Genomic DNA, 23,875 nt, shown 5'->3' on the forward strand with positions numbered 1-23,875 from the left:
ATAGCAGGGCACATTATTGTTGTGTAGCCCATATGACGGCAGTAACCTGTTCGTTCAGTGTCCGCTAGAGGTCGCTAAAGCTCTGCTGCTACAGTGGGACAGAGCTCTGCCAGTACAGGAATGTGGCTAACCAATTTGCCCGGTTCGCCATGAAAAGACGGTGATTTCAAGCGAAAAGCAGCAGCCACGGGGACCATGTCGCACCATCATGTGGTTAAAGGATGCAAACTGGTCGCCGTGCTTCTTCTCTGGCTTGGTGAGTGGACCAATGCCTTACAGAGGCGGCTAGTGTGTTAGCTAAACGGCTAGCATTAAGCAGGAGGCCCTGCGTCACCGGAAGTTGGTTCTGTTTGGCCTTCAAAGTAAAGTTTCCAGCATAATGTAAGAACATACATAGTACAGTACGGTTCGGAAAATATACCAATAGATGTATTTAATGAGATATTTCTCCGCTCAGTTATGCTGGTGATACTGGCTTTGGTACAGAACAGTCGAGTATTTCATTGAAAATTGAAAACAGGAAACTGTGATTTTATTTTATATAGTGATTTTATTCTGCGTAACTTGACGCAGCACTTTATATTTCAGCTCATCCTGTGGGGAGTTGTCAGGTACTCTAAGTTAATTAATATTCGATTTTTTCATGTACATTGAAAACTTAGCACTGATTGAGAATTACAGGAGTGAGTGCTAGTCACAGTTTATAGTGAAATTGAAAATTTAGACCAACTGAAACACAATATCTGAATATATGAAATAATAAACTAAATAATCATTCGTAAATGAACAGTTCTGCACACTTGGTTACCTTGGTTACTCAAGCCTGAGATGGGCGGGGCTGTGCTGGGAAACAGATGAGGTCACCAGGCTGTACAGGTGAATGATTAAAGTGTAAGGTGTGTTGACCTAACAGGAGGGCGAGGGGAATGTCAAACAAACACAGTCTATGAAGGTCAGACCCACAGAGTTGTGAGCAGAAGTCTAGATAGATAGATAGATAGATAGATAGATAGATAGATAGATAGATAGATTTACTCAAAATAATATACAAAAAGACATAAGATGGATGCAGATACTAGACAGCCTCAGTGTTGCACCTCCAGTCTGTTGTCCAGAATGAGGCACAATGTTTTTGACCTGGACTGATCATTTCTCCTTGACATCAGATCAGCCAGGTTCTTTCAGCGCACTTGTTACCTGTATAAGTAGCAGGACTTTGAACATCTGTACTGTAAATAATCTGTTTTATGTATATTTTTACAGGCTTTAATAAATTGACAGTATGGATAATCAGGAAGATAGATACATTATAAAGAACAAGGACCCAGGAGCAACCTCTAGGAAACAGACTTGAGCCACATGATGAACACATGATGATTCAGCAGCTGCCATATCCAGCATATATCTCTACCATTATTATGTTATTATACTCACTGACTCTCAGAGGAGAAGAATATTTTTACCAGGACAAATACCAGGGCTGCTGAGTCTGCTACTGCTCAGTCTGTTATTCCATAATGATCATACAATATAAGACTGTGATGTATATATATATATATATATATGGCTCCTTGGCTTGATAGATTGTTTACACTTACTGTTGGGTAGATAGATGAATAGAGAGATAGACAGAGAGAGACACAGATGCACAACAGCAATAAAATAACTATAAATGTTAATGGAGATATGACTAAGATAGTAATAATGATAATCATAATAGTAGTATATGTAGTGGAGGTCAAGCAGGACCACAGCAGCAGACTCGACCAATCACTGATCACCACAAGGAACCCAGCATACTGAGAGCGCAGTGTTCTAGTGGGGTACTATGAGCTCTGTTGGTAATCAGCTATCACTCCTGCTGTAAATAACTAAATAAATGCTCTTCTTTTAAAGGTCCCTCTGCTGGTGACACACACACGGCTTGTGCTCATGTAAGTGCTGCTCCCAGATTCTTGCTGTGATCACGACTCATGTGGCTCAACAGTGTGTGTCAGACTTAACCAGAATCCCTCTGACTCCCCGCAGGCAGTAGAGCACCAGGAGCCCACTGCACACAGCTCTGTTGGTGAGTGAGGATTTCACTGTGCATAGCCTGACATAGTGACATTAAGGAAAGCAGTTCAGGTCCATATAAATGATGTTTGATTTGATCAGTGGTATCTCTTTTTATCCCTCTCATCTGAGGGGAGGATGCAGACGACTAGGAGTTAAAGGAGTAGTTTAACATGTTTGGAAATATGGTTATTCACTTTCTTGCTCAGAGTTACATGACACACTTTCGTGTGTGTATGTTAAATATGAATCTAAAGACTTGAAGCAGAGTGAGACAGCTAGCCTGGCTCCATCAAAAGGTAACAATATCCCCCCGAGAACACAGATGAGTGAAACTCTGATTGGATTCTTTTGCATCACTGTTACTCCCTGTGTCTTTGCTTTTTCATTTGTCATCAGTCTAACTCTGTGTGTGTTTGTGTGTTTTAAGGTTTGGAAGAGGTAGTGATAGTGATCCAGAGTCAGAGGAACTCCTACCACACCCGTCGGGGGAGGCAGAGGAGGGCGGAGATTCTGCAGCAGGCAGCTGAGCTGGGACAGGTGACATCAGGCTTTGTGGTTAGCACACTGTTGCCTCAGGAGTGGTAATATGCTGTGTTTAGATCTCAGCCCTGGTCTTGTCTGTTCTTTGTGTGTCCACACATGTATGTTAAGTAGGTGTCCTATCTGTCATTGTGAAAATGAACTCCAAACTTTAAAACTTTAAAGCATTTAAAACAATTCGAATAAATCATTTTAGTAACCTAATCAATGATTTCATATTTATTGGTTCTTTTATATCTTTTATTTATTTAATCATGCTAGGAGTGTTGTTGATGACCTTTGGTCCAGATATAATTTCTCACAAAGTGTTACGTATAGACATTCAACATTCATAGTCACCAGAGGATGAATCCCACCAATGCTAGTGATGCCCTAACCTTTCCACAAGAGCCACCATGAGTAGTAGTGTATGGATTGCTGTGTAATTTGGTCAGACATTCAGGGTTAATTCTAATAACTTCCCATGCCGGTGCCATCATCAACTAAAAAGTTTTTTTCCAACAGTTGTGTTTGTTGATTTATGAACAAACCTCAGCTCTACTTTTTCTTTAGTGCTAGTGACAGTATAGAGAATAGACAGGGTATGCGTGACATCACCTGTAACAGGTGCTAATTAGCCAATGTAAGCATGCCAACATGCATGCTCATGTTAGCATTTAGCTAAGAGAAGCTTACACAGTCTCACATAGATGTTAGAATGTTTTTCAACTCTTTGTACCATATTAATGAATATGATTAGTCATTTTACAATATTAATTCATTTAGTGTGAGCAACTTTAGAATTCCACCTGGAAAATGGTCAGCAGCAGTTAGGTAAAGGTCAGGTATTTATCATCTGTTGTAAGTGGGCTGAAACAATAAAAATAAATAATAATAATAATAATGATGATATTTTATATATATATATATATTTTATTATTATACTATGATATATATATATACTTATTATATATATATATATTATATATTATATATATATATATATATTGTTCTTTAATACAGCCCCATTCCCTCAAAAATTGGCTTGCTGTTTAAAATGTGAATAGAAACAAACTGATGATGTGTAAAATATCAAAAGCAACTATTTAACAGAAACTAGCACAAAACATTCTCAAATGTTGAAACTGAGAAATTTGATTGTTTTTGGAAAATTATTTATTTTAAATTTGATGCCAGCAACATGTTTCAGAGAGTTAAACAGGGTCATGTTTAGCACTCTGTTCATCACCTTTCTGTCTGTGAACTGAGGAGACTTTGCTGTAATCTTGAAAGTATTTGACATTTTATAATGTGCCAAACAGGTGATAAGCCCAGTTCAGCACCCAGACTCTTTTACGACTGAGCCATGCTGTTCGAATACATACAGAAAGTAGTTTAACATTGTCTTGCTGAAATAAGCAAGGTCATTTTTGAAAAAGATGTCATTAAATTCAGTATTAATGGAGTCTTTACAAATGTGCAGGTTACCCACCATGCATCACGGATGCTGGCTTTTGAACTGTGTGCTGATAACAAGTTGGATGGTTCCTCTCCTCTTTAGCCAGGAGGACTCGGCATCCATGATTTCCAAACAGAATTTCAACTGTGGACTCATCAGACCACAGCGTCTCTGGATCTGGTTTATAGTTTCCTCTCTGCATGGTTGGGTTTCAACTATCAGTTGTGGATGCAGCGATGAACCGTGTTCACAGACAATGGTTTTTGGAAATGTTCCTCGGCCCACGCAGCGATTTAGTGACAGAGTTATGTCAGTTTGTGATGCAGTGCCGTCTGAAGGCCTGATGATCACAACATATTGGTTTTCAGATTTCTTCTGATTCTCTGAATCTGTTCATGGTATTATGAACTGTGGAATAAAAACATCATTCTTAAATTGTTGCAATATTTGCCAGAGCAGTTTTTCAGAGTGATGAACCCCTCCTCATCTCTACTCCACAAAGCCTCAGCCTCTCTAAGATGTTCTTTTTATGATACCAACCTGTCACCAGTTCACCTCATTCACTGAGATCTTCCACCAGCTGTTTTCTTTCTGCATTTCACAACTTTTCCAGTCTTTTGTTGCCATTGCCCAAGTTTTTTCAAAAGTGCTGCTGCTATTAAATTATTATTAAAGCTGCTTCACCTGTAATGTGCATCAGTGACTGCATGCCTTGCTGTGGTGTTACACAGGCACCAATAGGTGTCCTCCTTGTCATAGAGCTCCCCTACCTGTGCTGAGAGGAACCAAGCTCTCTACTCTCACATAGTGGTTATTTAATAATATGTGGCTGCTGGGTAGCTGTGAAAACTCTATCTGTTATAGAGCTCAGTGAAATGAGATTACAGGCACATGGACATGACAGCCAGTAGAGACACAGAGAAGCTGATTTTCCTTTGATGAGATCGGGTACTGTGAAACAAAGTCTTTGATTCTGTTCCAACCTCATTTTCAATACAGACTGTCGTCCCTGATCGAAAAAAATGACAGAAGGCAGTCAGCAGGAGCTCCCAGGAAGGAATTCTAAAGAATGAAAAATCCCAAAATTTTCAGACTGTTGTGAAGGACAGAAGTTGTTTAAAATCTTAATTTCCCCTGTCTACTGAAACGTCCGGATTCTGAATTGAATTTACCATAGTCTCTCCACCTCTGAGTTTTTACTGAGGACTCCTTTACAATCACAGCCTGTGATGTAGTAGCTGGAAAAGAAAACTTTAATCACACGCTTTGTTTGTGAGTACTTGTCAGTTGATGATTCACCAGCGACATAATGGGAGCAGTGATTTAATTTCACTTTTTGATTTGAAACCATGTGATGGTTTGACGTGTTCATGCACTGATTTCTAACCTGAGACGCAGAAAGAAAAAGCAGTGAGCGCACATCAACATCATCTATAGCTTGTTATGTGACTGTTCATACATGGCAGTGAAAAACAATTACACACTCAATTTTTTTTGCCTATAAACATTTTTTATTAAATTTTCCATTTGTTTTGGAAAACCAATGAAATTGACAAACATGAATTTGATTGTATTACACTCAGCCTTAGCCAGCTCTATGGTGCAAACAAAATTCTACCACTGAACCAAATCAACAACAGAAAGACACTTTCAAAAAAACAGCCAAAACCATTTAATGGGATTATGAACATAACATGAACATATACATAAAAACAACCAAGACACTAAATCAGAGTCCAAACACCGGAAGTTTTTTTTCAGCTTTTAAACTCTTCACCTTCAGGCTTAGTGCACCTCATTGAACAATCAGATGTGGCACACCTGTGCAGAGAAACAAGCAGCACATAGAACACATACAGCCATAACATGTAACATACACATCTTCAATGGTCTCCACAGATTCAAATGATTACCTTATCGATTGTTAATTCATTTAAAATTTCTATTAATAATATTACAAATGACAAATTCATTTTTTTGTGAAAATAAACTTTCATTTTTTACATGCTGATTATTATGATTTTACTCAATGACAGTTTAATAGAACAGAATAGACACAGTATCTGTGATGTCACCCACAGATTTCTAAATTGAAGCTGAACAATTTGCAGCACTGGCTATCTATCTAGCTACCAACACATTTTTAGTACCAAGCTGTAAACATGTTTATTTCTGCTGTTGGACATTTTAATACTGGCACTTATGGAGCTTTAAATGTTCTGTGGCCAGCCTCGAGCTCCATAGATAGAGTCCTGCACACTCCGAAGGACCTCAGTCTCCTCAGTAAGTGGAGATGACTTTGACCCTTCTTGTACAGGACGTCTGTTGTCTGACCATTCCAGTTTGTTGTTAAGGTGAACACCCAGGTATTTGTATGCTCCCACCTTCTCCATATCCAATCCCTGGATGTTGACGAAGTCGATCACAAGGTCCTTCATCTTGCTGGCGTTGATGTGAAGGTGGTTGCGATAGCACCAGTCGACAAAGTCTGTGATGACCCCTCTGTACTTCTGCTTTTTCCTTCTAATACATGTCCAAAAGATCTGACACACTGGACCTTTAACACAGATTTAGTATTAATAGAAAATAGACATCCACAATATTCAAGAAAAACAGTGTAAGTAAATAAATACATTTTATTGTAGATGTAAATAGTGTAATTGTGCACGTTTCTGCTCTGAACTGCAGGAAGGAATCATTTTTATCTGAATAGAGAGGTTCAGATAATGTGTCAAATACTATAATCTAAATCAAATCAGATGCTGTGTAATAGCCATGGCAGCTTCTGAGGTGCTGATAGTAAATGGCTTTTATAAATAGCACATTTGGTGGTGTGTGTGTGTGTGTGTGTGTGTGTGTGTGTGTGTGTGTACAATCATCTCTGCATGTGTGCTGTCAGGCTGCGTTTTCTGTGAGGCAGGCTTTATCACAGCTAGATAGAACTTGATTGTAGCAGGCAGTTTGGAGTAAGGGCAGGTTGTGCGTCACTTTTTTTTTTGACTGACGTATGAGGTGTTTATTTCGGCCGAAGGCAGTGATTGAAGGTGGCTAAACACCCATAAACTCTGACATGGTGACAGCTTGTTGTCAGACTGACATATGGCTTCTTTGTTTGTTTGGGGTCACTCAAAGGTTCTCGTCACACTGTAAATCAGAGGTACACAGCTGTCATGATGTCACCAAAATATGAGCAGCAGCGGTTCGGTCGTAATTTTAGTGCTTTGTTTACTCAGATGTATCACAGGGAGAGATGAATTATTTCAGCCTTGTTACATGCTTCATTATTTGTTATCGACCTCAGGTACAGGCTTTTAATTCAAGATGTCAGAGCCAATGCTGCGCCCTTTCAAGCCTCATCATGCAGCCTCGTTACAGTGTCATCTCATCTGGCTGCTGCTCTTTTCGTCCACGTCACCAAACATTCACAGCAGACGGTAAAAACCCTCCTCAACCCTCCTCAGAATCTGAAGTGGACCTGAAGTGTGATTGGGAAATTTCAAATTGTACACGATTGGATCTCTGCGTTTGTCTTTCCTTTAACTAAAATCAGACCCATGATGGAAGTCTTCTCGTTGTCTATATTTGGGACCTAGCAGCGTAGCCTGCGAAGGCAACCATTGTGTTTGTAGCCTTTCCTATCATTGGGGGCATAGCAGCAAAGCTGCGAATCACCCATTGTGTTTGTAGCTTTACTTATTATTATTGAGTGCCTAGCAGCATAGCCTGCGAAGGCAACCATTGTGTTTGTAGCTTTTCGTATTATTGGGTGCCTTGCAGCAAAGCTGCGAAGCACCTATTGTTTTTGTAGCATTTCTTATTGAGGCCTAGCAGGGTAGCCTGTGAAGGCACCTATTGTGTTAGTAGCTTTTCCTATTATTATTATTATTATTATTATCATTATTATTATTATTATTGGGTGCCTAGCAGCAAAGCTGTGAAGGCAACCATTGTGTTTCTATCTTTTCCTAATTATTATTAATCTATTTTCCGCTACAATTGAAGTCTATGGCAGCCCCCAGAACGCCATGATGAAAAGTTTTGAAACTTGGCACACATATTCAGGACAGTCCCATTGTCAACCTCAAGAATTTTCATGCCCGTACATCGAACTCTCTAGCGCCACCAACATGTCAAATTTCGAAGTGCATTCAGCTTCATAACTTTGGACCTGTTGGTCCAAATTTCACAAATTAGGTACCGTTGGAATCCTTGGATCAAGAAAAGTTCAATGCACCCTATGACGTCAGTTTGCACCATATTGGATTTTCCGCCATTTTTAATTTTAAAAAACCTTCAAAAAGCATTTCAGGTCATGCAGATTGTCCAATTTCCCAATCTTCAGACCAAGCCACACAAAAGTTATCATGTGGATTTTTTAATTTCGCTTCCGTTTGCGCGTAGCAGCCAATCAAACGTCACAGCAACATCGCCATACAGGAAGTAAGGCCATATCTCGGCAACCGCTTGATGTTTTCACTTCAAACTTCTAAGACAGACTCATGACCACTTCTTTGAGAGGCCTAATTTTGGTGACCTTTGACCTTTGGGGGGCGCTATAATTAGCAAAAATGCATTTTTGCTCATATCTTCATATTGCTTTGGACTTTAACCTTGATTCCAGTATTAACTGATACTCTCGGACATCCCAGTACCTTTGCTAAAGGACTGTGTAATACATGCATAAAGATTTGGTGGCCATTTTGAATTTAGTCAAAAACACGTTTATGATTACAGAGGGCACACAATTTGTCTGATTTACATGAAACTTACAAACATGGATATGGTCTTCAGACCATGGCTGGCTCATGGTTGAAGTTTCATGTCTGAACTCCAAACTCTTTTTTGCTCAACAGCTAATCCAAATCGGAAGCAAAGCCACCAAACAGAAAGTTGGCCAATCTCTCTGTGATGTGATTAGTATTTATTATTCTTACAGACAACTTTTTAGCCATGCAGGCCTCATTTTAAGCCCGTGATCACAAAACTATAATCCTAACTCCAAACGGTGTATAGCTTGACGTGCGGATATTTTTACTCCGCGTGATCAAGGCGTCGCCACTGTGTCACTTAAATAGCGCTTGCGTCAATGAACTTTCTACTATCAAGCTTCCTTCAGGGAGAAAATCACCCTGTACACTGCCCTCTAGTGGTAAAACAGCAGCACCATCATCCAACAGTTTGAGTGTTAGTCGTGATTGCTGACACACACACACACACACACATATAAACATATATATTCAACTATAACCTGGTATGGGGAATATGCAGTATATTATCAACAATATATATCAGCTGGGATGGGCTCCAGCCTCACCCTGACCGCAATGAGGATTACAGATAATGGATGGTTGGATGGATTCTGGACATTTTCAGAGGATTCATATTCAATGGATGGATAGAAGATTGAAGTACAATATGTCAGAATAAAGGGAAATGTTTGATTTTCATGATTGAAAGTAACAAATACTTCACAGATGTATTCCACAGTGACAAACACCTCATATGATGGATGTTTAACAGAGCAGAAAGTTGAATTTATGATTCCAACACATTTACCTTCATGACTGCATAAACAGACAAAGATTTTCCATTTAGGACTGAAGTGTTCTCTTTTGTGCAGAAATCCTAGTCTGACCTCAGCGATGTTTACTTTTTTTTCACTTCAGGTGCACAGAGGCTCACAGAGCGAGTTCGTACTCAGCATAAATTACAAGCATTAAAATTCAATGTTTCAGATGAGCTTTATCTTTCATGTGACCACAGGACGCTGGTGAATTAATTTAAGGACATTTTGTGAAATTGAGTTGTTGTGTTTCACGCAGGCTGATCCAGTTGTTGTTCTCCTTCATGAGCTGTCAGATTATGATGGGGACTGGAGCATCCTCCCTGCGCTTCCTCAGTGAGTGTTGAACATGCACATGATGATAAACAAATTCATTAAATCAGATTCATTAAGGTTTAATTTGATGTAGCTTTAGTGAGTCCTCAACAACTCCCCTCACCTCCTGCATGAGACTGTGGAGGTCTTAAACAGCTCCTTCAGTAACAGACTGCTACTCCCACCATGTAAGAAGGAGATCTACCACAGGTCCTTCATTCAACAGCTGTCACACTCTTTAACACTGCATGACTTCATGACTTTCTTCAGCATGACTTCATGACTTTCTTCAGCATGACTTTCTTCTCTATATTTATTCCTTGTGAATGATTTCTTATGAACCTTGTGTATATGAGCTGCTGTGACAAGGGAATTTCCCCAGTGTGGGATAATTAAAGTCGTATCCTTTCATAATGGGAAAAATTAAGGTATAAAGTTAATAAATTCATGTGGATCTTTCCAGGCTCTCTTCTACTTATGGCAAATCAGCTTCCTGGTTTTTCTTCATAGAGGAGGAAACAAGAGTCACTCTAGCCACTCTGCTACAGGTGCTCCACAGATATCAAGTCCAAGAGGTGAGATGCACACACACACATCAACTTGCAAACATCCTCATGGTGACCCTAATATACTGCACTGATGGACATATTATCACGCTGCACAGGAATGGTTCTTAGGTAAGAGTCTCCACGACAACGAGGCCTCCATCATCCACCACTATGCCTTCTCTGAAGAGCCTGCTTCCTTCAGTTACCCTGAGCCTGCAGCAGGTTGGGCTCTCAGCACACCGCTGCTCCAGAGGTGTGTGCAGATGTGCAAGTGTGACTGCTTTCTTTTTTTTCACATTGAACAAATCTAAACGGTATAAACAGAATGCAGTCTCTACCGTTGCATTGACCCAATCTTTCAAATCTTGTGCTTTGGTCGTTAATTCTAGAGGCCGTAATCATACCTACATAATACACAGAAAACATGCATGTTGATATATTTGGTATGAACACAGAATAGGGTTCATAGGGATAACTAATGAGACAGGTCGTCCTCTCATATACACGACTGAAGTCTTCTTTCACTTTCATGTGTTTCAGACTCGCTGAGCGGATCCAACTCGAGTACCTCAAGTCAGATTTTACCATCGACTTGAAACACGAGGTACGCTGAAACACTTTCTAGGAGTTTTCGTAAATTTGTTTGTCATCACCTGCCCATGTCTTATATCACGTTATTAATAAGACGCGATTGTGCTTCAGTTCTGCTTCGCACCTCTACAGCCGCTGTGAAAACTGTCATTAGTGTCACATTTCCAGCTGCACGCTGAGCTGAGACGCTTAGGCATACAACAATGATAGGCAGTATTCCCTCAGCGACTGACTCGCCTTTTGTTGAGGAGCTCTCAGAATCAAGCCCTGCAGCTTTCCATGCCTGCATCTTTTCATAGATCTACTCTATGATTAGATTCTGGATGGGACTAAGTTGTGTGTGTGTGCATGTGTGTGTGTCTGTGCTTGTGTGTTATTTTTTGTCAGGTTGCAGTAACACAAAGAAACAAAGAAAGTCTATGAAATGTTTTTGATGTTTTTCCTGTGTCTGCGTGGGTTCTCTTTGGGTACTCTGGCTTCTGGAATGAATGTGAGTGTGAATGGTCGTTTGTCTCTATGTGCCCTGTGAGGAACTGGTGACTTGTCCAGGGTGTACCCGCCTCTCACCCAAAATCAGCTGGGATAGACTCCAGCCCCACTGTGACCCTGATGAGGTTAAGTGGTTACAGATAATGGGTGGATTTTGAATTTTACTTTTGAAATTCTCAAATGACCTTTGGGTAATACAGAATAAGTGTATGTGTGTGTGTGTGTATGTGTGATGTGTGTGTGTTCACTGTTTACTGTTCACATCTATCTGAGGTCTAACTGAAATTGATTCATGTTGATAGTGACCATCAGTGCTGTAGTAGTAACTCTTACTTCATAAATAAATCACATATGACTGTTTCACTTCTCTCCCATGAGGCCTGCACTTATTCTAAGGTCTGTTTCTGTTTTCCTAGATTGCGTTGTATATTTGGGAGGAAGGAAACGGTCCAAAGCTGACAGCCATTCCAGAGTTTTGTATAGAGATGAGAGACAACTGTGCTACAACATTTCCAACCTACCTGCCCAACTGTGTATGTACCATATCGTATTTAAGTTAGTTTTTAAAGAGTGTCTCACATTTTTGTGTTTACATATGTGCATGTGGCTAAAACCGTCAGTTGCTGAAAGTTTCAGTGCAGACAGACTAAAACATGTTCCAGCTCAGAGGAATGGAGGGATTATTTAGTAGGTAAACACAGTTAACATTATCCCGACAGGTGGTACTAAATAAGTATAAAACATGGAGGCCTGATTTCGTTTTGGTGTCAAAAGAAGGAAACATTAAGCATGGTTTATTTTGTAATCCATAAACCATAATCACATTTTTAACTCAGAGTAGAACAGTGAGCAGCACCGCCAAGACAGATTGTACAAGAATGAAAACACAAAGATGAGTAGGCCGAGTCCGTCTGAAGGCTAAATGGAAACTGGTCTACCATACTAAGTAGATTGATGGATCGCTACAGTGTTTGTTTGATGACAAAGCACATAGAACTGAGCAATGATGCACATTTCTGAGGAAATGACAGGAGGCTACAGAAGATAGGTGGGACAGAAGATAAAGACTGCCATTAAAACTCCATCTGTATACATCTGACATAGGAAAGCAAGATTTTTTTTGCTGGGATCACAAAGTTAAATAGAACTTCTGTGCACAGCACAAACCTTCCTATGGTCTAATGGTAAGTGGTATGAGTTAATTCCATTTATCATGTGACCAAACAGTGCCAGCCGGTGTTGAAGGGAACCAGAACTTCTGTTTGAGGCCCTTTTTTTGTACGTTAAATTTCATTTTATTTACCTCCAGTTCCTCTCGTAATCTTATTGTATCCAACAGCACATCCAAAACCACAACCCTCAAGGTATAAGCTGGTATAAGAATCTATCTTCTTGGGTGGTACAGATGTGTATTGCTGCCAACACAGTAAAAATCAGAACTGTGGTTCTCATTATATCAAGTTGTTTTTCTTGTTCTTACCAATATATTTTCTTGTCATGTGTTGGTTCTGGCCATGGAAGTCGGAACAATATTCTGTGAGTGGGTGCTGTAAATAAATCCCAGCAGGATTTATAGTACAGGAACACTCCAAACAAACAGCACAGTAAATTCACCTGTTTCTGAAAACACAGTATTTTACAGTGCAGATACACTTAAATAGAGTCAACAGAGCATGAACAAAATAGGCCCCTCTCAATCAGAAATATGTTTAGGCTGTCTACAGTAGAAACAACAGAACAGGCATCATTTGGTCCGCCTCAGGTCCGCCCATGATCCACGTCTTTGCCCATTTTTAGATCAGGCAGAAGAGGTAGGACATCCAAATATGGCGGCAGCCAGCGACACAAATTTTGAGCTTCAAAACGACGCTTGGGAAACCTATGGATCACGTCACGCATACACTGTCCATTGCTCAGTTTGGTCTTGATCGCCATGAGAAAAATCACCTTTGGGAGTTTTTGCATTGTAATATTCCTCAGTTCTATTTTAATTCTGGAATAAGTAGTTTTAGGAATAAATTGAAATAGATTAGTTATAATTCAAATTACGTTGAAGCCCCAGATGTGACCAAGAAAGAGAAATGTGAAGTAAATAGCAGTGATGCTTCACGCTCTGCATGCGCTGTGAGCTTTTCCCCTCGGGGATCTGCTTTGGACAAACAACACCAGGCAGGATTAATATCTGTATATGAGTGTGTATGTGATTCAAGGGCACAGTCACCGGCTGCTGTCTGCTCCACTACTTGATAAACAGAAATTATTCCTAAAACATCTGTAAACCTGTTTACATATATATAGACGATAATAATATGTGAAATATCTATAAACATTATTAGGATGGCTGTCACAAAGTTGCACCTAATGATTATAATACTGTTCTATGGTTAATAAATAGTCTGAGAACATGTTGCAGTTGATAATCATAATTTGGATGGTCATTGTTTGCGGAGCCTCTTATTGTTCTGTTGAATGATGAAGATAATTCATAGCAGGATCTCTTCCTCTCCAGCTGCTGTTTATATTCTGACATAAACAAATATATACACTGTATTTGGTGCTCCATACATTTGCTCTTGCTAGTGTGATCCTTTAATTTCCCTGCAAGAGATAAATACAATAATTTAGTATGAATATACACAAGAATCTAAAAATACACATTGCATAAATAAAATGAAAAGACCACTTATGAGATTACAGGAATCTTGTATTTATACTGAATATTCTGCAAATGTAGCAGATCATAAAATGGCAGCTATAAATAAGAAATAATATCCTGATTACGGTTCATTTTCTGGAATAAGAAGCGACACATGAAAGAGAATTCAGTGCAGAACGAGAACGAGTATTGACATGTCTCTGAGTGGAGTACGAACACATGGCTGTGATTTGTTTTTCCCACATGATAATACTGTTAGGACCGAGTGTGCCTCATTTTGCCATCCTGACTCAATTTGAAGTCCATTACATTCTGCACATCTTGCACCTCACGCTGGGTTTATGTTCAGCTCTGCACTTTTTACCATTTTATAGCCATGATGCATCATGTTTTTTCTTTAAATCAGCTGCGTCATTGTTGTTCCTCTGTTTTTTTCCAGGGAAATGCAGTTTCAACAAAAGACGTGTTTGTGGCTGTGAAAACCTGCCAAAGATTCCACTTGGAGCGAGGTGAGTGTGTGTTATTCCTGGCAAAACAATTAAATTAATTAAAAAATAGATTCTGCAGCTGTGAAAGGAGTACCCAGATCTAAAGCAGTGAGTACCAACACAGCACACCTACAAGATGACATATCAAAAGAATTCTCTGCAGCTTTTTGTGAGCCGACCTGTTCTAAAATATTTGTAAGCAAAAGTGAAATCAATTATTAATTTGTACTTTTGATATAAAAGTTTGATGGATTTTTTTGCTAGTTCTCAGTTTGTGTTTATCACAGAAAAATATGGTAATGAAATGGAAATGACATTTAACTGCAAAAGTACAGTCACTACTTTTTTTGCTTACCAAACAGTCGGCTGGTCATTCAGTCCGAGTTAACCTGTCAGGTGAAAACCACCTGTTTAAATTCACAGTCTCATCTCGACTGACTGCTGAAATTGCAACAGTTTGTGTAATTATCCAAAACATCAGTGCCTGTTTTCAGGGTCAAAATGAGCCACTAGTTATGGACTGACTATTTAAAAGCAATTAACAAAATCAGAAATAGAAAAAAAACGTATGTGATTAACTTTGCTGTTACTTAAAATTCAGGTTGAATTCAGAATTGCACAGCAAACCATCACAGCACACAGTCAGAGGAGGATTGGTCTCACTTGGCTGAGTTAACATTTATTTTTTTTATGTAAATACTGCTCTGATCTTGAGTCTCAAAGACATCTTCCATTATTTGATTATCCTTTGGAGTTTAGATTTAGGTTTTCAGTTTGAACTTTGACTTTTAATTCTGACAGCCATCAAACAGAGATTGGGTGTACAGAGCTGAGAATGAGAGAGAATGCATTCTCTTCTCTCCCACTCCTCACCTCTTTTCATCCCCTTTTCTACTCACAGTACCAGTTGTGAAAGCAACCTGGGAGAAAGATGCTGGCTTTTTAGAGTTTTACAGTGATGTCACTGATGCCTCCATACCCACAATCAGTCTGGGAGTTCCCAATACTGAAAGAGGTGAGTTGTACTGTACCGAATCCCTGTCTGGAGGGGTTAAATGAGCAAGCTAGCCTGGAAGCACTGAGAGATCCCTCAGGAGGAACAGGATGTTTGTGGAGCCTGTTTCCTCTGTAGCCCAGAACTTCATAGGGTAGACTCCAGGGAGTGGAGATAGTTAATGTAGCTCTGTCAGTTTGGTTCAGACTGAAATATCTCAACGTTTACACGTGGTGCAAAGAGGAGCATTCCCTGAAATTTAATTTTATCCAATACTTTGATTTATGACCAAATAATTTATCATCTGTCTCTCTGCTAATTAGCATAACATATGCTAATATGCTAAAGTAGGATGGTGGACAACCAGATAGCAGACCAACATTGAATCAATGTTTCTCTTTTCAACATTGAAAAAGCAAAGAATTATCAGCATTGATTCAATGTCATCTAGCCTTGAATATTCAACCTCAATCAAAAAGATGATTCTGATGGAATGTCAACATTGAATCAATGTTGCCATGCTATCTGGGCATGGTAAACATAACAGTATACCTGCTTGCCCATCGCGAGATGGATGGTAGAACACCTTTTGAGTTGATCTTATGTACTGTGTATTGACAATATGACAGTTGAGTTTCATTGTACAGTGTGCTTTGGTTGATGTGAAGTGTTCATGTTTGTTTGGTTATATCAGAGCCTTCATTGACAGTTCATTAGAACTGTTACACTCTCACATTCCCATTTAGCTCACTGTGCCAAAGAAGCTGCTGTGCTCGCTGATCAACTCTCCAACCCCCCAATTATTTTCCTGTGTTTTGTTCCTGATGTGAAAACATTATTAAACAGTGATAGAAAGTCCTCCAAGCTCTCCAGGACTGAGGTGTAGCTCTCCTGACTTCCTGTCCTCAGACACATGGAGGAATCAATGTATGGACAGACTAATCAAAAGCAATAACCACATAGTCATTCCCCATTCCAGTGAAGAGGTGAATAGATGGCACTTGAACTTCCTTAAGAGCCTAAATGCTAACATCAGCATGCTAACATGCTCAAAATGACAATGTAATGTGTGATTATACCGGCATAATGTTTACCATATGGCCATACATAGCCATATACCATACACCATATACCACACCATAATTACTGTTAATACTGTACATCCATCCATTATCTGTAACTGCTCATCCTCATCAGGGCAGCTCATCACAGGGCAGTGTCTAATCACACCTATAATTACATTTATACCTGCAAGCTGTATATGTCTTAGTGTATGAATTTCACATACTCCTACAAAGTAGGGCTGAGGCTGATGGGAATGTATTTAGTTTTGTAACATAAGCCAAAGTTTTGAATGAATTTTCTTGGTTATGTGTACAAAATGTTGTGGTATCCAGTGGATGTTGAGATATTCCAGTGTGGTTTAAATCTCATTATCGGTTGCTCTGTAGAGATGCTCTGAAAAATAACAATCTCACCTAAAAATTGCTGAGAAAAGCCCTCAACTTGAGGTATTTTCATTTAAATTCATTACATTATTATGGCAAATTAAAAGATTAATAAATAACAAAAAAGTGGCTTTTTTAAAATTGTTTTTAATAGATTTAAACAGATAGCCCTAGCCATTTACACTCTGCTGGATTTGAGACTAGTCCCAAGTGCTGCCTGCAACCTTTAGTTTCGACCTTTTGTCAATCTCCAAATAGTTAGAAAATAAAAATAAATCAAAACATCAGGTCCATGTGAAGTGCTGCTGTACCTCTGTTAACCCCTCGTCTTCCCCTATGTTCGGCTTGCAGTTCATCACTATCCACTTGGCAAGAACATTCGTCAGCCTGTCAGTGGCAGACTTGCTCATATACAATGACAGCCAATCATTGTCCACTTCAGGGTGTGACTGACCATTGTTTTCCACCCCCAACAACCCAAGCTCAAGAAGCCCAACGCATAAAAACAGATTTTATAAAAAGGAAACTCACATACAGAAAGTTAGAGATTCAAAATTAGATTAACACGATTAAAAAACATAACATGCTAAATATGACTGTAATTAATTCATCGCAATTAACGCGATTCTATTCCACCCTGGTTAGTTTCACCTGTGTCCAGTTGGCCTGGTGCTATTTACTGTGGGTCTTGTGTTCCTTTGTGTCCTTGTTTGTCTTTCTGTGTTCTGTGTACTGCATATTGGTTCCTAGTCCTGTTTTAGCCCCTCTGTCCTCTGTTCTCTCTTGGGTTTACCCATGTTTCTGCTATGGTTCCTGAATTTTTTCTCAGTTCTGGATTTTGTTTATTGGACTTTTGTTGGACCTCTGGTTCATCTTGGATTTTTCAACTGTTTGTACTTTTGCCTGGACTATCAGCTGACTTCTGTTGTTTTTGTGTTTTCACCCCTGCCTAGTGAGTTATTAAAGTTACTTCTGTTTGGAGTACCACTTTGTCTGCAGATATGACATTGAATTTGGACAGGAGAGTCTCAACACAACCATTTTAAAGACAGTATCTGTCATATTTGGTCTGAACACAAATACACCTCATAAATACAAATGTGTGTTTATCAGTGAAACACACACATCCACACACACACATTCTCATTTGTCTCAGCGGACAAAAATGGCCCGTCATACTTTCATGGATCTGAGGAATAGCACAAACCTGAACTGGAAATTCATCTTTTTCATACTTGTATATGACTTTAAAATGTTGTCTCCCTGCAGGGCATTGTGGGAAGACATTTGCCATCTTGAGGCGGTTCCTGAGCAAAGCTGTGCCAAAGACTGACTGGCTACTCATTGTTGATGATGATACACTCATCAGGTAACCAGGAGAAGAGTTTTTTAAAGCACTGAGAAAAGCTCAATCATGCAAACTAAGTGAAAAGACCTGTGGGAGTAGATTTACTAAAAATCATGTGAAGTCTCCTGGTAAACATTTGATGTAACCTTGTTTGTGCTATGTGCTCATTCCTGTGTGTTGATTACTGTCCATCTATAGTTTACCCAGATTGCGGCGGCTGCTGCATTGCTATAACCCAAAGGAAGCAGTGAGCCTGGGGGAGAGATACGGCTACAGCTTGATTCAGAATGGATACAGCTACGCCACAGGAGGAGCGGGGTGAGGCTGAAGGGTGGAGGAAACTTGTTTTTGTGCTGTCGGTGTGTTTGGAAATACAGTTGGACTATTTGAATTTATTTGCCGCAAAACAGCCAGTTAGAGTGTTTGTGTGTCTGTGATGAGCCCAGGCTCTTTCCCCTTTCCTCTCATCTCTGAATGAGATGTATTTATTTGTATATTTATGCACCTTTTTGGTTGAAACTTTTTTTTGCGCCACCCTGAGCAAATTCACATTGACTTGTGTCACATCTGAACACAGAATGATGGTAAAATTGTGAATGAAGCTACTACTCAGTGTTTTAATAATGTCAGAGTAAAATAAAACTCAATATAGAAACATCAAAACTTAAGTCAGTGATTAACAAGTGAAAAGAAGAAAAAGAAAGAATTGCTGTTAAGATTGTGTTTGTGAGTGTTACATACAGTACAATCTTTGTCTACTTACATTATTGGGGCTGTTTTCCAGAAAACAGACACAGACAAACAACCATTCACACTCACATTCACACCTACTGCCAATTTAGAGTCACCAATTAACCTACACACAGAAAGGCCCTAGCCGAGGTTCAAACCAGGAACCGTGTTGCTATGAAAGTACTAACCACTGCACCACCGTGTTGCCCAAATTGAATCAAGTATTTTAAATTTTAGGGACATTTTTCATCAGTGTACATTGCCAACTGGAAAAACTTGTAAATGCCCATGCTTCAGATTTTTCCACAGTCAACATGTGATACCATCTAGACATGCAATAATAACTAGTAATTTAAGCTGCTATAATTAATGTGTTTAAATTGCTGATGGATTGAATGACTGCCTGTGTTACTAATGTTACTTATTTAGATGTACAGTACATACTGAGAAACATTATCACTGACTTAGAGCCAAATGACTGTAAGTTCAATGTACTCTCCTTGAGGGGTGAGAGGGTGAGTCAGCTTTGCTCACATCCTCCTCTCCCCCACTTCCTGGAGTCTAGGGGGCAGTCCAGGACAGAGCTGACCCTCTTAACCAGACCCCTTTTTCTGTCTTTGTGTAGGATGGTCCTCAGTAGAGTGGCTGTGTCCAGGCTTATTTCCAGTGGGTGTAGCTGCTACAGTGATGATGCTCCTGATGACATGGTGCTGGGCAGATGCTTCACTTCTCTGGGTATTCCCATCACACACAGTCCACTGTTCCACCAGGTAGGAAACACACACACACACACACGTGCATGTTCTTAATATTACTGTAAGGTGAACTGAACTTTGTCCACAGACAAGCATCAATAGAACGTATGTAAGAATATCTATTCATAAGTTATGAATTACCATTTGTTTGTGTTAAAATGGAGCAGTCATTCACTTTTTTTGGAAATCAACAGCAGCTAATAAACTTCTCAATTGTTTGAGTTCCAACTCTTTGCAGAAAACCCCCATGGAGCTAGAAAATTACAAATCCATATTACAATCCATAAAACAAAATGTCAGATAAGTGGGTGGTGCAGAATCCCCTGTCCAAATGTGGAAAAAAGGCCTTTTGGAAAAATACTTACTTTTTTTATATATATTGGCCTCAAAGGAGAAGTCTTTGGATACAGACAGTACACGTGATTTTGGTTGCATTTTTAGGTTGTTATTTTCATTAAGGCGCTGAGGACCTGTAGATCAACGTGGTCAGTCAGTCATCGCCTAATTACATTGTGATACATTCTGACTATCTTTCTTCACTTTCTTGATCATCCGGTGACTCATTTGGATACAAAAATATTATTCCATGAGAAGAGGCTTTTTAGATGATAAAGTACAATTACATCATTAATAAAAATATTATATCCCACATAGTTGGATAGAAAACAGACATGACATAAGACTGCCTTGTTTTGACTGGCCGCGTGCAGGTGACGTGTTAGGCAGATAAACAAGAACAATAACCTGCATGAAAACTGTCCTATGACCTATCGTATCCGCCCTATGAATTTCGATCTGTCTCTGCTACTTTTCCAGAACCATCTTTCACACAGGAAAGACATATAGCACTAAATGAGCCAAAGGTACTCCAAGTGTTGATAGGGTCCATATGTAAGCAACGTTAACCTTTATTCAGTATCAGATGATGCTCTGTATGATGCTCTCTTCATGTTTCCTAAATGTAAGTGATAAGAGACAGAAGACAGACTGCCTCGTGAGATACACAGGTTGTAACAACATATTAATGAATGAGCATTCACCATATTGTTTTCAGCACAATAAATTAAACACGAATCATGAAACTGAGAGATAAAACCATGTGTTCTTGTTACTTTAGGCCCGACCGAATGACTACTCTGAAACACTGATCTCTTTGCAACAAGCCATCTCCTTTCACAAGCACTGGGACATAGATCCTGTGGCTGTCTACAAACACTGGCTGCAGGACACACATCCACGAGACGAACTGTAGAACTCTGTGTATGCAGGACAGACCCACGTGTTCAATCACACAACAGTGTGGAGCTAAAGAGGAGCAAACAAGCAGCACAGGAGCTGTAAACCCCTACAGCGACTGTGGAGAAGGCAAACAAACATGTCTTGAAACATAATAACAAGCTTTATTGATGAATATTTTTGATATCTAAATTTTATTTTTATTTATTAAACTTTTATTTAACCAGGAAAGGAAAATCTAATTTTCAGCAGAGTCCTGGACAGAACAATTCAATGAAAACAGATACAAAACAAATTGTGTAAAAAAGTGTTGTACAAAGTGTAGTACAAAAATATCTGTTCTTTTTTTCAGAATGGATTAATGGACAATCACTAATGTGGAAGCAGTCACAGGATTATCTGCAGCTCTGTGGAGCCTTTTTAGCCTCATTTATCTTATTTTTGTTTAATGGCCTACACTCTGACTATATGACTGAGTCACAGCATAAATGCTCTATTCAAAAGTAAAGGAACCTGAGAACTACATGCTGATGTTTCTTTGCCTCTGCTAAGTAGATGATAGTTTGTCTGTCAATATTATAATGTCAGCATGCTGCAGGACTTCCAGTTCAGTCTCAGTTATTTTCTGTCTAGCAGCCATTTGGGGGCCTAGATATGCACACTAAATTTTGCTGGTGAAGAGTGTTTTATTTCATTTATTTAGGCTAGGTTTCAACAGAGTGAAAAGGTACTCACGAGGGAAACCTGGTCATGACAGTCAGCATAAAAAACAAGGCAACAACTAAAATAAAATACTAACCTAACAGTAATAATATGAAGAAGGCTAAAATAAGTTAAGAATAGTGACAAAGAAGTCATTAACCGTAGAATTTACAACTGTCTTGATTTCAGTCTGACATTTCAGATTCCTCAATTTAAGTTTCATTTCACTGCCAACTGTAATGGTAATAACAAAGATTTCATGTCAATTAATTTCAATAATATTTTTTATATTTTCTGTTCATTTCACTTTCAAACAATACATTGTTTAGTACATTTACATTTTTTGAGTATCTCTGAAACAAATGTTTTTGTTGAATAAATTTGGCACATTGAAATCTGTGATGGAGGAATGTTCTATCAAAGTGTGATAGTCTTTTATTTTTGTTCTGTGAGCAGCAAATCTGTTTGTGGGTTAGTCAGAGTGAATGTGTGTGAGTAATTACAACCATAGCTGGAAGGCCTGTGTTAAAGTGCTGTTCTGCAGCTGTTTTTTTTTTTTTTTTAAATATATCTGTTTGTGCATTTGCCAAAAAAAATGTTATTTGTGTTACATAAATTACACAAGACTTTTTTAATCATTTTAACTAAAATATTTACTGGGTTGAACAAAACGTTTTGTGTGTGTTTGTGTTTTGTTTTGCGCCATAGCAGACTGTGTGAAGGAGGATGTTTGAATCCCGTGCTGTTGTAGGTCTTCCTCCATTTTTCTCTCTTATCTAGAGACAGAGCATACTACTACTATACTATACTACACTGCAGTGCAATGAGCTGTTGCCAAGTGATGCAGTTAATTAAATTCTGCTGCTCCTTTGCCAAAGATTCTCTCCAAAGATAGATTTAGTTGTCCGTTTATTAACGTCAATGTTACAATAAATTAAGTTAGTGTTGCGGTGCCAAATGTTCTGTTATCAAGTTATCAATGAGTCTTGTTCCATTCAAATTAGTGGCTGTCACTTCTTCACACACGTCTATTCTCTTTTCTTCAGCCAGCACAACTCCAAATATGATTAAAGTTGTAAAAAAAAGGCTTATAAGTCTCTGATTGGTCACAATGCAGAGGAAAACCTCACTGATGATAGTACAAGAGATTGCCTTTTCTTTTCCTTTCTCTGCCTCAGCCTGTGTGATTCTTTCATTTCTCCAGACTTGTGATTCTCACTGAGGCAGAATCCCATGAGTTGTGAAGAGTCTCACTATCACCATGTCATTGTGACATTAGTTACTATGGTAACGGCTGTATTGACTGCCCATTAGTGACATGTAGTGACAGATTCTTTTTGAAGGCTTTGTATGATACTGAGCAGATGACATATTGTCAAAAACACGTTCAGCATGAATTCATGTAGAGGGAATAAATAAATCATATTGTTCATAACACACACAGTGAATAATCTCTTGAACTATTGGTATGTTTGGCATTGTTGGCTTTTTTTTTCACATGAAATGCTTCAAACAATACTTTCCTGTTTACTTCCGTGTGTTCTCGACAAGAGTCAGAAGTTACACTAAATTTCAGATCAGGATGCAGCTGTGGGGATGTCGTACTCGTGCTCTTTCATGTGTAAGTCTAACACAACAAAGGTCACAAAAAGGATAGAAGGCAGACACATGCACAGCAGCATTATTAATGCAGAGGTTTCATAAATTCCACAGTGTTTCCTCTCTCATTGACACAGACAAGATGCTTCTAGCTGGGCAGTTCAAAAATGAAACTGAAGAAACTGTATGACTGTATTGCCTGACATCAGGCCCCCTGTTTCTTTCAGTTTCCATCAATGAACAGTAAATCAGCCTGATTTAGTACAGACGTAAGCATTAGCCTGCCTCAGGCATTTTATAAATCAGAGTGGATATAGTCATGGCTGTGTTTAGTCTGTTGCCTATTACTGCACGCCAGGTTCTTTATTCTGTTGG

The 23,875-nt window shown here is 39.1% G+C and overlaps 1 protein-coding gene across 3 annotated transcripts; it reads left to right on the plus strand.

The window, feature by feature from the left end:
- Window positions 1–23,305, plus strand: LOC104938777 (beta-1,3-glucosyltransferase). 3 transcript variants are annotated; one of them, XM_027275987.1, is made up of 15 exons: window positions 1–256; window positions 1,897–1,934; window positions 2,029–2,068; window positions 2,486–2,595; window positions 9,859–9,935; window positions 10,378–10,489; window positions 10,579–10,715; window positions 11,003–11,066; window positions 11,959–12,075; window positions 14,638–14,707; window positions 15,588–15,701; window positions 18,398–18,497; window positions 18,675–18,794; window positions 19,834–19,978; window positions 21,552–23,305. In XM_027275987.1, exons 1-15 carry the CDS (start codon window positions 196–198, stop codon window positions 21,573–21,575), a joined length of 1,329 nt encoding a protein of 442 aa, XP_027131788.1. In that variant the 5' UTR covers window positions 1–195; the 3' UTR covers window positions 21,576–23,305. The 3 variants fall into 3 exon arrangements, with proteins under 3 accessions (XP_027131788.1, XP_027131789.1, XP_010753526.2); XM_010755224.3 differs by having other exon boundaries at window positions 5–256; window positions 21,081–23,305; XM_027275988.1 differs by lacking the exon at window positions 15,588–15,701 and having other exon boundaries at window positions 4–256; window positions 21,081–23,305.
- Window positions 23,306–23,875: the final 570 nt, after the last annotated feature.

Source organism: Larimichthys crocea, unplaced genomic scaffold (genome assembly GCF_000972845.2).
Source record: "Larimichthys crocea isolate SSNF unplaced genomic scaffold, L_crocea_2.0 scaffold270, whole genome shotgun sequence".
Taxonomy (NCBI): domain Eukaryota; kingdom Metazoa; phylum Chordata; class Actinopteri; family Sciaenidae; genus Larimichthys; species Larimichthys crocea.